At 48.2% G+C, this 16,419-nt stretch overlaps 2 protein-coding genes across 7 annotated transcripts in view; both read left to right on the forward strand.

Annotated features, from left to right (window-relative positions):
- CBWD1 (COBW domain containing 1) overlaps positions 1-3,156 on the forward strand; it is an 81,054-nt gene extending 77,898 nt beyond the window's left edge. For all 5 annotated transcript variants that reach the window (XM_030292596.1, XM_030292595.1, XM_030292594.1 and 2 more), the window contains 2 exons: positions 2,340-2,469; positions 2,843-3,156. In XM_030292596.1, coding sequence (XP_030148456.1) covers positions 2,340-2,469; positions 2,843-2,949 — 237 coding nt within the window. In that variant the 3' untranslated portion in view covers positions 2,950-3,156. The remainder of the gene's footprint in view (positions 1-2,339; positions 2,470-2,842) is intronic.
- Positions 3,157-12,818: 9,662 nt separating this feature from the next.
- Positions 12,819-15,066, forward strand: LOC115498948 (forkhead box protein D4-like 1). 2 transcript variants are annotated; one of them, XM_032595655.1, is made up of 2 exons: positions 12,819-14,174; positions 14,258-15,066. In XM_032595655.1, the coding sequence occupies exons 1-2, from the start codon at positions 13,087-13,089 to the stop codon at positions 14,541-14,543; spliced, it is 1,374 nt and encodes a 457-aa protein (XP_032451546.1). In that variant the 5' UTR covers positions 12,819-13,086; the 3' UTR covers positions 14,544-15,066. The 2 variants fall into 2 exon arrangements, with proteins under 2 accessions (XP_032451546.1, XP_032451545.1); XM_032595654.1 differs by having other exon boundaries at positions 12,819-14,553.
- Positions 15,067-16,419: the final 1,353 nt, after the last annotated feature.

A 16,419-nucleotide genomic window follows, 5' to 3' on the forward strand; every position in this document is an offset into this window, starting at 1 on the left:
TCACTGCATAAAGCGTGATTTATGCGCATAGCTGGCATGTAGCGTTGCAGCTCACACAGTCTGTGCGCTCAGAAACATCTCTCCTGTTCTGAGCAGTGATGTGGCTGATAACCTTGACTCGCTGGACCTCTCCTTTCCTTGGCACACAGCTTGGTCCCTTCGGGAACGCTGACTGTCTTCTTGTGTTTAATTTTCCAAGAGCGCTTCACTGACAGAAGTAACATTAGAAATCTTGCCGCGGCTGAACCCGTGTTACTTTGTACTTGTAGCAGACGCTAAACAGTGGTCATACTGTAAACAGAGTTCCAGAAGACCTGGAGAAAGCTTGCTCTGCGTTTGAAACCCATCCACGTTACTTAGCATTTGGGGATTTATGTCATGGAAGGTGTTTTTTCCAGGGGGCAGTGTTCTATGTGGTGTGCTTAACCACTCAGCAGTCTACTCCCGCGTTTCCAGAAGGTTTTCTTATGACTACTTACTATTACTGTTAGTAACTAGATTTTCCTGTTAGCAGCTGACCTCCTGGGGTCACTAGAATGATGAAGGCTGACGCTATCAAGAAACCATTCAGGAGACACCTGGGTGGCCCAGTCGGTTAAGTTCAGCTGAAGTTTGGCTTCAGCTCAGGCCATGATCTCACAGTTCATGGGGTCAAGCCCCGCGTCGGGCTCCACGCTGACAGCTCCGAGCCTGGGACTGCTTCGGATTCTGGGTCTCCCTCTCTCTCTGCCCCTCCCCTGCTCATGCTCTGTCTCTCTCTGTCTCTCTGTCTCTGTCTCTCAAAAAGAAAGAAACGTTAAAGATTTTTTAAAAAGCCATTCAGGTTTAGATGTGCTCACTCCCTGTGCTGACTCTGCCTGGGACTGGCTTCAGAGCCATGGGTGAATCTCAGTCTGTTCCCAAGTCCTTCCCACCCACAGGAGCTAAGCCTGATCCTGGAGCTGCTGCTCTGATGACAGTAGCACCATTTCCGTCCAGGATCCTAACGGGCAGATTGTGTCTCAGTCTGCGACCGCTTCTGTCCCTGCTACTGAATGGGGAGCAGTTACTACAGAAGCAGCCCTTCAGGCCTTTACGCTGATGCTGCAGCCCGGACCTCACCACAGACCTCAGTGGCTCATCCCGCACCGTCCTGGCGTGGCTTTTGTCCCTGGGTGTGTGACGGTTTTTCTGCAGCCCTTCGTCCTCCGTGGTTCTTCCCTTGTCCTTCCTCTCGTCACAACAACCCTGTGAGTCTCCCTTCATAGACTTCCTTCTCCGCCCTGCTGCAGAGGACCAGGGCTCTACCGATGTGCTTGTTTAACATGTTCGCTCTGGTAACAGCTGGAAGGTCAGAGTCCTTCTACAAGTAACCTAACACTGTTTAGATAATTCTTTCCCAGGAGCTATTACATATTAAAATCCGGTGTAAAAAGGAGAAAACAAAACTGGGCAAAGGAAAACATGAAGAACATACACCTAAAATACACCAGTACACCAAAACCACGCCAAAGTTTTGTGGTGGGAATGACCTTGAGTGGTTTGTCTCTTACTGTTTTGCAATATGTATATTAAGTTAATAACAAATAAGTGTAACAAACATCATTTCAGAGAAATTGTTTCATCCTCAAGGAGCCAGTTTATCAGATAATTTGTTTCACTTCTGCAAGCCAATATAAAATGAATTGTATCCAGATAGATTTATTTTTCTTTTCCTTTATTTCATTATTATCTGCTCCATTTATTGCAACCCAGTGAAAAATTATCACCCAAATCCTTTAACTCCTCAAATTGTCCCACTGAGACTGTGAAACAAGGTAAAATCCTTAAAAGTAGAAAAATCACTAGAATTCGATGCATGTTTTATCATTTGGTTGTTTCAACTTTTCAGATATCCTAATACGTGTATTAATTTTATTACAAAAAGGGACTTTTTTTTTTTTTCAACGTTTTTATTTATTTTTGGGACAGAGAGAGACAGAGCATGAACGGGGAGGGTCAGAGAGAGAGGGAGACACAGAATCGGAAACAGGCTCCAGGCTCCGAGCCATCAGCCCAGAGCCTGACGTGGGGCTCGAACTCACGGACCGCGAGATCGTGACCCGGCTGAAGTCGGACGCTTAACCGACTGCGCCACCCAGGCGCCCCTATTTTTTTTTTTTAAATTGTACACAAATGCTTGAAATTTAAATTTAAAAATCGGAGGCTGTAAGAAACTATTTCCATAAGGCACAAATAACTAGATTTAAGTAATTTTCACAGAATCTTTATGGGTTTGTATTCAAAATGGAACGGCAATAATCCGATGACACTTTCTGCTGTGAATTTGAACTGAGGCTGATTGATCACTCTCTGAGCAGGGGCTGGTGTCGATCAAAGACAAACTAAAACAGGTGATTGTCCAAGGTGTCCATGAGCTCTATGACCTGGAGGAGACCCCACTGAGCTGGAAAGATGACACAGAGAGAACAAATCGATTGGTTCTTATTGGTAAGTGAAATTGGTGAATTTCTAAAGCACAGTCAAATATATATTTGAAAGTGATATAATATGCCAAACTGTAGCAAGATTAACCAGTCTGAGTCCCTGTGACTAATGTATTTGTCTTCATGATGTGGTAACATTCATAAGAACTTGGTAGGCATTTTACTCTTTTCTTCAAACAGGTTTCGAAAATAATTAATTGAAATGCCAGTTTCGTTCTAAGGGACTTAACTAGAAATAGAAAGTTGAAGGGATCACTAATTACTTTCTTTTTGTAAATTTCTGAAGCTTACCAAGCATTTCGTGATTTGGAATCGATAGGCAAACTGTCCTTTTAATAAGCATGATATAATCACACCCTATTTTGTTCTGTGTGCAGGCAGGAATTTAGATAAGGAGATCCTTAAACAACTATTTATAGCTACTGTGACTGAAACAGAAAAGCGGTGGACGGCACATTTCAAAGAAGATCAAGTTTGTCCATAACACTAGAAGCATTTCTAACCAAAGGGACTGGGTGATAAATCGGGAATAAGTTTCCTACTGGTTATATGTCAAGCCTCTGTTCTTTGTGTTACTTCTGTTATGAATTCCAGTGTACTTTAGTGTTTATTTAATGGAACATGTAAAATTTAGTAGATAAGTACTATAAAACATTTGACATTCATACAATAAAACGTAATACCCTCTGAAGTGGGGTTTTTTTGTGTGTTTTTGTTTTGGTTTTTGGTGTTTATTTATTTTTGAAAGAGAGAGCATGCAGGGGAGGGGCAGAGAGGGAGAGAGAGAATGCCAAGGAGGCTCTGCACTGACAGCACGGGGCTCAAACTCACAAGCTGTGAGATGATGACCTGAAACCAAGAGCCAGATGCTTAACCAACTCAGCCACCCAGGTCCCTGTTTTTGTTTTTGTTTTTTAAATAGGTGTTTCACAGAAATACCTGTCAGAATTGGCTTTGGAATTTACATACTCTGGATTTTTCACCCATGGAAATTATTTATAATCATAATGATAAAAGTTAGCCTCAGCTTAGAACTAAGAATGGCAGCTGATTGCATAGATATTTTATTGTTATTAACAAATTACAAAAAAATTTTTTTAACGTTTATTTATTTTTGAGAGAGAGAGACCGAGCACAAGCAGGGGAGGGGCAGAGAGAGAGGGAGACCCAGAATCCGAAGCAGGCTCCAGGCTCTGAGCTGTCAGCACAGAGCCCCATGTGGGGCTCGAACTCACGAACTGTAACATCATGACCTGAGCCGAAGTCGGACGCTTAACCGACTGAGCCACCCGGGCGCCCCAAGATATTTTTTTAAAAAACAAATAATGTCACCATTTTTATTAAATGAAATAAAAGTCTCGTAGATTTATGAGTGGAAGAAATCAGAGTCAAACAACTGGAACCACCTCTTGTTCTAAGCTTTACTGGTGGAGTCCTGGAACTTCAGCCCTTTGTAACATGTTTATACGATTCCAGTTTAAGAGCTTTTGATGTTAAGTAGATTTTCCTATTGGTATTAAATCCATCTTGGTTTTTTTGAACTTCTTTAATTTTCAGTATAAGCTAAAAAAGTGACGACGTACAGAACTTCAGAGGGAACTACAGATAACTTACGACAATTTAACCATCTTTCTATCAGGGGTTGGTGTGTAAGTACACAGGGGCTTACTTATCTGCTATTTCTATTAACGGCCACGTCAGCATAACTGTATTCAGACTGTAAGAGAAAAGCATTAGATGGAATTTTAAAGAGCTTTCTCAAACTAATGATTAAATATCAGAAGGCTATAGAAATGTTGTTCTAGAAATGTTTTTTCCTCAGAATTTTCACTGAAAGAATGTCCATCTCTGTGTCTTGAATGGCTCCGTCGGTTGGAGGCAGGCTAACGGGCCCAGTCATCTGTCTCTGTTCCCCTGCATTCTGTGCCTTTTTTATATAACCTTCTATATTCCTCCATCTGTCCCCTGAATCCAATCTCTTTTTTAATTTTTTTTTAATGTTTATTTTTGAGAGAGACAGAGACAGAGTGAGAGCAGGGGAGGAGCAGAGAGAGAGGGAGACACAGAATCCGAAGCAGGCTCCAGGCTCCGAGCTGTCCGCACAGAGCCTGACGCGGGGCTCGAACCCACAGACCGTGAGATCATGACCTGAGCCGAAGTCGGACGCTTAACCGACGGAGCCACCCAGGCACCCCCTGAATCCAGTCTCTTAAATTCACGGTTCAGACAGTACGCTTACTCTGTGGCGGCAGATGGCAGATCGCCCAGTAGAAACGCAGCTGATTTTTGGGTCCCATCTGGGCTTTCATTCCAGTTGTGTTGCTTCTTGGCCTCGCAGTCTCGGGCGGAGCACTCTCTCCAAGGTCGGTTTCCTGGTTTATAAAGTGGGCGGCGTCATTTCAGTCATTCAGGGTTGTTGTGAGGGTTGCATAGGTTTGCAGCGCACCAAGTGGAGCCTGGATACAGGCTTTCTTTTTCCTAACGAGGTAAATTTGATTTGTTTTATGGTCAGTGTTGCCACAGTAATAGTTCATAATGTTCCTTGGCCAATAGTAAGCACCTAGATTCCTCTGCTTACAGCCATTAGAGGGAGCTTACAATGAATTGCCCTGCTGTGGGGGAAATGTTTGGAGTACTATTAATCTGTACTCTTAAAAATCTGCATTTATCAAAGTCCTAAACATTTTTTTCTTTAAGATGTATTAGTATGTAATCCTTTTTTATCACGTAAGTACTGACCAGATACATTTGTGTCCTACAAATATCGGATGTCACAGATGAATCAGTCTCCCCTGACCTGTGTCCTTCAGTCGCTGACCCTCCTCGGGGGTGGGCAGTGTTGTCAGCATCGTGTCTGTCCTTGTACGTGTTGCTTTTCACTTACACACACACACACACACACACACACACGCTTACGTCGTGGCCCAAAGTGACTAGAGCCGTAGCATAAGCTGCTGCTTCTGGAGAGGTAGGAGCTTGCCATAAATATCCTCAAGGAAGACATTTATTTTCATAATGTGTGTTTTATTTTACTTAATTTTATTTTTTTAACACAAAAAATGTTTATTTTTTTAACTTAAAAAAATGTTTATTTTTGATAAAGAGAGTGCAAGCGGGGGTGGCACAGAGAGAGAGGGAGACACAGAATCTGAAGCAGGCCCCAGGCTCTGAGCTGTCAGCACAGAGGCCAATGTGGGGCTCGAACTCACAAATCCATGAGATCACGAGCTGAGCCAAAGTCGGACGCCTAACCGACTGAGCCACCCAGGCGCCCCTTAATGTGTGTACTTTAAAACATCGTTCTTTTTAGATTTTAATGCACTTGGCTTTTTAAAAAACTCAACTATTAGCCTTAGACCTTCTTCCTTGACAGTGCATATGAATACGTCTCGTTCTTTAATTGCTGCGTAGAAATTCATAGGATAGCATAGAATACATTCCTTTAAAACATCATTTATTGATGGGGCGCCTGGGTGGCTCAGTCGGTTAAGCGTCCGACTCCGGCTCAGGTCATGATCTCGTGGGTCCGTGAGTTTGAGCCCCGTCTCAGGCTCTGTGCTGACAGCTGAGAGCCTGGAGCCTGCTTCGGATTCTGTGTCGCCCTCTCTCTCTGACCCTCCCCCGTCTCTCTCTGTCTCAAAAATAAATATACGTTAAAAAAAACAAAAACAAAAAACAAAAAACATCATTTATTGACAGCTTCCACTTTGCCCAGGCTTGAGCGCTGGGCGAAACTGCACGTGAAAGATAAGGGCCTCATTCTTACAGTGTTTACATTTTGGTGGGGGGACGTAAATAAGTTAGAAAAGAAGAGGAAAGTAAGGCCCATAACAGGACTGGGCGGTCCTGGAAAGCCTCCCTGAGGAGCGATGGGTGGAAGTTGAGGACGGAGTTAAAAGGCTTGGTGCACGGGGAGGGGGAGTCGGGAAGAAGGTTCCAGGCAGACCAGCACCTAGTGGAGAGCAGCCTTTTAGCTGGGAGCCAGCACCACTGGTGCCAGACCGGGCCTGGGGGTGGGGGGGGGGGGGGGCGGGGGGGGCGGGGGGGGGGCGTTGGGAGCTGGGGCAGGGCCTGCTGCTCCTGGTGGGACGGAGCAGAACATCTGGTTTCAAGCTGGAGAAGCGGCGGGGTTTGTGATCCATCCCTGTGGCAGATGAGCCAGCCCTTAACTGTTCTCGAAACTGCACACGGTGCTACAGTGAACCCCATTGTGCACCACGCCTCTTTGTTCTTAGGTGAGGATGCTTTTCCAGAGTAAGTGTGTACGTGTGGAATCCCTAGCTTCTGGGATGTGCACGCTGAAATTCTTTTTTTTTTTTTTTTTTTTTTTCCAACGTTTATTTATTTTTGGGACAGAGAGAGACAGAGCATGAACGGGGGAGGGGCAGAGAGAGAGGGAGACACAGAATCGGAAGCAGGCTCCAGGCTCCGAGCCGTCAGCCCAGAGCCCGACGCGGGGCTCGAACTCGCGGACCGCGAGATCGTGACCTGGCCGCCCCTGCACGCTGAAATTCTTAATAGATGCTGACCAGCTGCTCTCCCAAGTGGCTGGAAGTTTCCGCCTTACACAGTAGGGGGTGAGAATACCCATTTTTCCAAACCTAGTTAACCCTCTGTAACCTTGCCCGTCTGCGTAGAAAGGCACCTCACTGTTTTTATTCAGATTTCATATGGTTTTTTTTAATGTTGTTTATATCTTCTTTTATTTATTTTTTTTTCAACGTTTATTTATTTTTGGGACAGAGAGAGACAGAGCACGAACGGGGGAGGGGCAGAGAGAGAGGGAGACACAGAGTCGGAAACAGGCTCCAGGCTCCGAGCCATCAGCCCAGAGCCCGACGCGGGGCTCGAACTCACGGACCGCGAGATCGTGACCTGGCTGAAGTCGGACGGACGCTTAACCGACTGTGCCACCCAGGCGCCCCTATATCTTCTTTTAAAGATGCTTTGTGTGTTCTTCATTCTTTTCCCCAAATGCAATTTTCCACGATCAGAATCATTATCAGTTTAACCTGCACTTCAGAGGACTTTGGAACTTGTCATAGAGAATATATCCCCAACAGAATATTTACATTATATGTATATATAATGTGTATATATATATGTGTGTGTGTGTGTGTGTATATATATATATGTATGTATGTATATGTATAATGTTTTTAATGTTTATTTCATTTATTTTGAGAGAGAGGGAGAGTGCAAGCAGGGGAGGGACAGAGATAGGAGAGAGAGAGAGAATCCAAAGCAGGCTCCGTGTCATAAGCACAGAGCCTAATGAAGGCAGGGCTCAGACTCACTAGAACTGTGGCATCATGACCTGAGCCGAAGTCCAGAGCCGGACGCTTAACCAACTGAGCCACCCAGGCATCCCCGAGAATATGTATTTTTATAACTAAATAATGTGGGCCAGTATCCCAACTACAGACGATTTCAAGGGTGTTGGTGGTGACGATGGTGATCAAGGTTTAGGCGCAGTTCATCTAAAACTCTATCGTTTACTGAGTAATACAGGATAGATTACTAAATGTCTCTGAGCCTTTGCCTCCTTATTCATACAATGGCGATAAAATGCAAATCTCTCACCATTGTTCCAGGGATGAAATTTAAAGCACCCTCAATAGAGTCTCAATGTAAGTGAATTCTTTTTCCAGCAAGATTTGATTAAAAAAAAAAAAAAAAAAACACACCTTAAAAACCCCAAACCAACAATTCTCAAGCTTGTGCGTACCTTCTTAAAACAGCTCTTTCCTAGGCTTTGCCCAGCTTTTAGTGTAAGGGGCCAGTGCCTTGGTACTGTGTGCCAGGGAGCTGGAGGAGGGGTGGACACAGGGTCAGAGGGAAGACCAGATAATTGAAAGGGTAATTCTCAGGTCATGATGTTTCCAGGGTTATCGACAAAATAAAGCTAAGAGACTTTTAAGCATTTACGGGCTTGGTTGTTTCCTTGCTACAAATTGATTAATCGTCTCCTTTGCCTCAGTAGGGTAGGTGGGAGCACTGCTTTTAGATTGCTTTGAAAAGACTTCCCCGGTTTCAGAAATGCCATACGTTGTGGAAGTGATGTTGAAAGAAGTAAATTCTGCCTTTGTAGAGGAGCAACTTGCCCTACCTCCAGGCGAAAGATACACAAGAGCTTTTTTTCTTCTTCTTCTCAGAGTTAGCTTTAATATTCAAATCAGCTTTAACTGTTGATGGCCACATTGTCTTTATTTATTTTTATTTTTGAGAGAGAGAGTGCAAGCAGGGAAGGGGGAGAGGGAGAGAGAATCCCAGGCAGGCTCCACGCTCAGTGCAGAGCCTGATGTGGGGCTCGACCTCACAGCTGTGAGGTCACGACCTGAGCCGAAATCGAGAGTCAGATGCTTAACCACCGACTGAACCACCCAGGCGCCCTTATCTTGCCTTTAATTTTCAGAGTGGAATGGAGAGAAACCAGACAGCATCATCCTTTTTGTAGATTAGTCTAGAAAGTTTGGTTTTTCATACTAGGACAGCATTGCGTGAGCTCCTGATGGGTTTGTTCAGAAAAAAAACCTTTTCCTTGTTAGGAAAGAAGCAGTCCCCAAATATTACAGAGTCCCCACCATGCACAAGGCTGCACGTTAAATGCTGCAGGAGCTACAAAGGCAGGCTTCTCATTCTGAAGGCAGCACTAAAGAATTGATGGGATGTGACTGTAAGAGTTTTCCTTTCCTTTCCTTCCCCTTCCCCTTCCCCTTCCCCTTCCTTTCCTTCTTCCTCTTTCTTCCCCTTCCCCTTCTTTCCTTTTTTCCAGAGTGACTTGCCATAATGGAGCCTTTCCAAAGCACTCAGTTTTCATTGATAAAGCTCTTTGTTTTTACCTGGGCATATTTTGTATAACATTAGATATAATCACATACGATAAACTTTACCCTTTAAAATTTTTTTTAATGTTTATTTTTTGAGAGCGTGAGCGGGGGAGGGACAGAGAGAGAGAGGGAGACACAGACTCCGAAGCAGGCTCCAGGCTCTGAGCTGTCAGCACAGAGCCTGACAAAGGGCTCAAAGTCACGAACCGCGAGATCGTGACCTGAGCTGAAGTCGGACGCTTAACTGACTGAGCCACCCAGGCGCCCCTAAACTTTACCCTTTTAAAGTGTACAATTCGTAGCTTTAGTAAATCCACCATAGCTAAGTCCAGAACATTTTCATTACTCCCCAAAGAAACTATCCATCAACGGGTACTCCCCATTTCCCCCTGTTCGTAGCCCCCAGCGGCCACCACGCTACTTTCTGTTTCTGTGATTGGCCTATTCAGACTCCTTTCACTTACCATGATGTTTTCAAGATCCATCCATATCTACACTTTGTTGCTTTTGTTGCTGAATGAAAGTCTGTATATTACCACATGTTGTTTATCCATTTCATCGCCTGATGGGCGTTTTTCTCCTTTTTGGCTCTTAGGCCTTTTTCCCATGTTTAATTTTTTAAACTAATAGAACGTAATTTTTGGAACAGTTTTAGATTTACAGGAAAAGTGAACAGACAGCACAAGATAAAAGTGCAGATGGTACAAGTTCCCATATTCCACCCCCCACCCCATACACACATTCAGTTAATATCTTACAGTAGCATGGCACATTTGTTACAATTAGTGGACTGATACTGATACATTATTATTAACTAAAGTCTGTAGTTTATTCACATAGCCTTATTCAGGCAGCCTGTTCAGATGGCCTGTCATTTTTCTGTTCCAGGATGCTGTCCGTCATTTTTCTATTTGGATGCTGTCATTTTTGTCTTCCAGGATGCCGTCCCAGACTCCACACTGCAGTTACCTGTCACGTCTGTCTGTAGAGTCCTCTGTGCTTGGACTGCCCTCGTTTTGGTGACCTTGATAGTTTTGAGGATGGTTCTGGCCAGGAACACAGGATGCTCCTCTATCAGAATTTGTCTGTTTTTCTCCTGATCACATGGGCTCGGGGCAGCACGATCACAGAGTGCTATTTTTATCACATCACATTACGGCATATACTGTCAAAGGGTTTATGACTATTGATGTAAACGTTGGTCACCTGATGACCTGGTTGAAGTGTTTGTGACCCTTCTCCACTTGTAAGGATCTTTGGAAGGAAGATATCTTTGGAAGGATCTGTATCTTTAGAAGGAAACCACTCTGCACTGCCTGCGGTAAAAGAGTGAGGAATTCTCCTGCCCCCGGCCCTGTTTAATATTTTGGAGCGTTTTTTTTTTTTTTTTTTAAAGCAGGTTCTATGCCCAACGTGGGGTTTGAACTCAGGACCCTAGGTTTAAGACTTGCATGCTCTACCAACTGAGCCAGCCAAGCATCCCTCTTTCCTCCCATTTATTATTTTACTCATTTAGTTTTTATCAGTATGGACACACACACGAATATTTATTTTATGCTTTGGGTTGTAATCTAATCCTACTTGCTGGAGTGGCCCCAGCTTTCACCACAGGGGACTTTCACTTGTGTCCTATGCCCCCTTGACATACCTCCGGCAATGGAGATTCTTTTGTTTTTGTTTCCCAAGCCTTTACTTTTCTCCTTTCATTTTTAAATAACCCAAATCCCCATAGATGTTGACTTTAGGAAAACTAACAATACTCCCTTCCCAGGTCACAGGATTCCTCTGCGGCCTGCAGAAATGTGCTTTACCTGCAGGGGGTTGACGGGGAGGCAGCTGGGAGTCTGAGGTTGGATAAGACACCTGTCACGGCCCTCCCCGAGCTTGGTTTAGTCATCCCCCAAGTAGTAACTGGTGAACCTGGGATTCAAACACAAATCCCTGAGGCTCAAAAGCTCCATCATTTGTCCTTCAAGCTACATATGACGGCGAAGGCGAGAACCTCAGGAGTAGAGCACAAGCTCTTAACATCCTTTAGAGAAAGCAGTTTTCAAATTTTAATCCTGAAGCGACTAGCTACTTTAAACTACTTTTTTGTTATAGTTTGCTCTTTTACCTGGCTTCTGATTTCTGGCTGAAAGTTCATTATCGTTTACAAACACTAACGGCAGATTTACTACTACCATCAGTGGCATAATATGTGTATGTTGCATTTTTAGTAGATGCCTCCTCAAATTCTTTTCCCAAATAGGTGGCTATTACGTTGTGAACAGCCAGTTGCTCAGTATTTCACCCCAAGATCCCTATTTATATAACATACATGAAGTTAATTCCACCGGACCATGACTCTGGTTGCTGAGCGTAAGATTTAAATGAAGCCAGTCTAGAAACTGCCACTTCCAAGGATGTCAGGTGAGCGAAACAGACTTTCTGCCACATCCCTGTTCTCCAGGGTGGGGACTGCCGACCTAGTGATTTAGGTAAAGGCCCGGCACCTCTCCCTTGGCCTTGTTGTTATTATTATTAATGTTTTGTTAAGTAGGCTCCACGCCCAGTGTGGGGCTTGAACTCACAGCCCCAGATCAAGAGTCGGGTGCTACACTGACGCAGCCACCCAGGTGCCCCTGTTTTAATTTTGATATTTTATTATTATAGTAAAAGTGCTTAAGGTTGACTTTTAAAAAAGAAGAAGAGATTGAGAGATCGTCAGCCTGGGTGCATCCGTTGGTGTTGGGAGGCTATTTTTGTGAAAACGGGATTTTTCACACGGGCTCTGTACTGGTTAGAATGTGGCAGAAACCACCTAATTGGTGATGGCCATTTGAAAAACAATGGTGTCAGTGGTCACTTGTTTTACGAAGCCCAATTTAGGTGCAGAAGTCTATCTACCCCAGGGTGTGACATAAAACGTATTTTATCCTGTGGTTCAGGGTTCAAAGAAGCTCGAGAAGCGCTGATGCCAAGGGACTCCTCTTTAGCTCTTCTGGTTTCCTTCTACCCCGAACTTCCACAACTTAACGCCGAGACATTTCAGCCTTTTCTGGAAACCTCAGTTGGGCAGTTAAGGCGGGAAGTAGAAGGGACCGTGCAACCCTCCCTCGCATTCCCCCGAGTTCGTGGATATAGTCAAGAATGCTTAAGAATTAAGAATGGTTCAGCTCATCATTCGGGATGAGCACGGACTCCACCAATGAAAAGGGGTGAATAACCGGCTGTGAACCCCGAACACATACTGTTAGGCTTTTCTTACAAACACCGTAGACATTTACTGCCACCACCCACCCCCCTTTCTATCCTCCAGGGGAGAGGCCCGAATATCGAAGTGGCCACAGATTGTTGGGTGTCCTATTTTCCTGCCTCTGCTATTTGCACGGTTTTCAACGCGCTTTCACCGCGCATCGTCCTGGGTGGCCGGTGGGTGTCAGGAGAAGGAGGGGGCTGGAGGCTCTTGTCCTGTCGGGTAACGCGCAGTGAACCCTCATCATTGGACTGCGTCCGGAGCAAGCGGGGGAGCGCTGGGAGGTAGGGGGGGAGGGGGTGGAAAGGGTGGGGGGCGGTCGACCACTCAACGACTCGAAGAAGCTCCAAGAAAAGGCAAAGTGCATCTTTGCTGGACGGTGTTGGCAACGAGGAGAAACCAACGGAAGAGAAGACCACCACCAAAGGGGCAACCAGCCGCAAGCCCTCCTGCTTTTTGGAACACTCCGAACCCGCCCGCCTCCAGCCCGGACCCCCTCGAGGCAGGCGAGCGGCCGGCCACCACCCCTGCGTCTTGCACGACCTGCTCCCCCATGAACTTGCCCAAACCCGAAAGCCTTCGCTCCACACCGCGGCGCAGCCTCCGGGGCTCCGACGGGGAGGACGGCGAGATCGACATCCTGGGAGAGGAGGAGGATGAGGGCGAGGGGGAGGAGGACGAGGAAGGCGAGGCGGCGGAGAGCCAGCCGTTGCCAGGGCAGCTGCCCCCGCCGGGGACGCGGGAGGCGCGGCGCGGCGCGGGCGCGCTTGGCGGAGGGCTCCCCGAGGGCGGCGGCGCCCCGGCCGACGCCAAGTTGGGCCCCAAGTTCGGGGCGTCGAGCGGGTCCGCGGCGGCCTCCGCGGACGGCCCGCAGCCGGCGAAGCCCCCGTACTCCTACATCGCGCTCATCACCATGGCCATCCTGCAGAGCCCGCACAAGCGCCTCACGCTCAGCGGCATCTGCGCCTTCATCAGCGGCCGCTTCCCCTACTACCGCCGCAGGTTCCCCGCCTGGCAGAACAGCATCCGCCACAACCTCTCGCTCAACGACTGCTTCGTCAAGATCCCGCGCGAGCCGGGCCACCCGGGCAAGGGCAACTACTGGAGCCTGGACCCCGCGTCCCGGGACATGTTCGACAACGGCAGCTTCCTCCGGCGCAGGAAGCGCTTCAAGCGCCACCGCCCGCCCCCGGGAGCCCACCTGCACCACCCCTTCCCCCTGCCCGCCGCGCCCGCCGCCCTGCACGGCCCCTACCCGGGCCTGCTGCTCGGGAGCCCGGCCCCGCCGCCCCCAGTGCCGGGGGCCTACCCCGCCGCCGCCTCCGGGAGCCGCCCGTGCGCGCTGCTGCACCCGCACCCCCTTCGCTACCTGCTGCTGTCGGCCCCGGCCTACGCCGAGACGCCCGGGAAGGCGCCAGGCGCGGACCCGGCCACCCCCGGCGCCCCCTCGGCCGTGCGGCCCTCCCCGGGCTCCCAGCCTTGGGAGGAGGGCAAGGGGTCGGCGGCGCGGCCGGGAGACGGATGCGCCCCCTTCAGCATCGAGAGCATCATGCGAGGGGTCCGAGGAGGAGGGGGGACGAGGGCCGCGCAGAGTCTGCCCCCGACCCCGTGGGGCTACTGCCACCTGCTGCAGCGCTCGTCGTGCCTGGTGCATCACCGGGCGGCCACCCCTTTGCTGCACGTGTCGGCTGCCGCTGCGGCGTCCGCTGCCCGGACCGTGTTAGAGCAGCAGCAGCAGCAGCAGCAGCAGCAGCGGCAGCAGCAGGAGGACTGTACCAGCGGCCGCGCTCCCAGCGAGGGCGCTCTGCCGGGCCAGCACCTGTCCGCGGCGCGCCTGGGGTGTCCGCCCGGAGCGGGAGGCTCCAGGCCGACAGCGGTGGCCAGCCTTTCCGGCAGGGAGAGCATCCTGCCGGCCTTCTGAGCGGCATCCGCAACGCTGTCCTGGCGCTGACCCCGCCGGACACCCCTGGAGCCAAGCCGGGGGACTGCCCTTCGCGCCTCCTGCCCTAGCGCACGCCGCCCCGCGGGGCGGGGACCACGGGGGCGCGTCCGAACGCCGCGTCGCAACCACCACGAACTGGACCACGGTGCGCATCGCTGCCGACTACGCACAGAGGCAAAGTTGGATACTGTGCGGACCCCCGGGCGTAACCTTCCGATGGCATCCACTCTCGCCCTCACTTTTCCAGCCTCCAGTTGTGGCTTCCGGGGTTTTTCCCATTACCCATTTCCAGAGTAACTGTGAACGTGAGTGGGACACTTTGTTCTGGTATTTAAAAAAAGAAAAAGAAGAAAAAAATAAAGAAAATAAATGCCCAATGCACAACCTGTTTCCCCTCGTTGACTCCCTAGGAATTGCAAATATTATTCCCCGGTCAAGTGCAAAATACTTGTTCTTTCTGTCTTCCTGAAATCGATGTGTAATATAGACTTTTAATTTTAAAGCGTTGACTTCTAATGTGTGTGTCTGATGTGGAAAGATGCTAAAATTAAAGCTAGCTATATAGACTAAATAAAATGCTAAGTCACCACACCATATTACTTATTTCGTATTTACTTCTCAATAATCGCTTTCTAAATGGAACTTCTTTTGAAACTTAGATCTTTCCTCCCAGGGAACAAGTTAGTTTTAACAATTCGTATTCACTACAGGCATCAGAAACAATTTTCCAACATGGCCTGCAAAACTTCCGAATATTTGACGTCCTGGGCTTTAAAATATGGTATATAGAATTTATGAAATCGGTAGAAGAAAAAGAATTGGAGGGAAATGTAAGTACATTTTCCATTCGTTTTTCATGTTTACAAAGATGTTGATTTTTCACCTGAATACAGTGGGGCGCCACTTGAGATCAATTTAGAAGGTAGCGGCCCACATTTCCCAGGAAAAAAATAAAAGGCAATTTTTATAAAAGCGTCAGAATTTTCCAAAGCAGGGCCAGGGGAAAAGGAAGTATCAAAGGTAACTTGTGTTCTGGACAATTTACAATTAAAAAATTTTTTTTTCTCCCCAGACGGATGCCTTCTAAGGGCGCATGGGCCCCTTTCTTTGGTACAGGAAGAACTTAGTTGTTTCGAAAAGAAGTTCTCAAAGAACTTTGCCACCAGAAAGGTTTCACCGTCCTCGGGCTTCTGGCGACCGGGTGGGTGGGAAACAAGAGGAAGACGCCCATCGGGAAATAGCCCCAGAGACAGCAAGTTCCAGCAAGTTCCGAGAGACCCCGCCGCACTCCCCGGCCTCTCAGGGCTCCTGTTTCAGAAGAACCACATTCCTTGCTGCTGCTGTGGGAGAAGCCACTTGGAAAGAGTGAGAAGGTCGTTCCCCTTCATCTACTCCGCAGTTCCCGCTGTGAATTTCTGGTTCCGGGAGGGAGGGCAGATCGAGGCACACATTTTTACGGCTGTCCAATTGGTCCACTTTTACCCCAGCTTCTCATCTCCTCCCCATCTCTCCTCCCCTTGCAAGTCCTGCGCGCGATCCTCACCTCCTCTGGGCTTGCAGTAGTACGGTTCTGGAGACGTTCTGGAAGGTTCCCAAGCCCAGCCCCTGGGAGCCGTCTAGACGCGGGCTTCCGTTCTCCCTCGGCCCTGCACGCGCAGCGCAGCCTTCGCCCGCTCGCTCCGCGGGCACCAGCAGTTCCCTTCTGTGGCTCCGATGCGCGACCAAAAGCTCCTTCTCCCCCTCCACCTTCCCTTCTCAGGGTTTTGCCGGGTCCTGTCTCACCCTCCGCACCCCAGCTTTAGGATCCGTTTAGCGCGTTCTGCAGGTCTGGGGTTACCTGTGTTTGGCAACAAGCCATGATAAAGGGAGCCTCTGTCACACCAAGAACTCTCCCCTTCCCGTGCCAACTCCCCCTTGCCCTTTGTGCGAACACATTTCCAGGCC

The sequence above is a fragment of the Lynx canadensis genome, chromosome D4, assembly GCF_007474595.2.
Source record: "Lynx canadensis isolate LIC74 chromosome D4, mLynCan4.pri.v2, whole genome shotgun sequence".
In the NCBI taxonomy this organism is placed as follows: Eukaryota; Metazoa; Chordata; class Mammalia; order Carnivora; family Felidae; genus Lynx; species Lynx canadensis.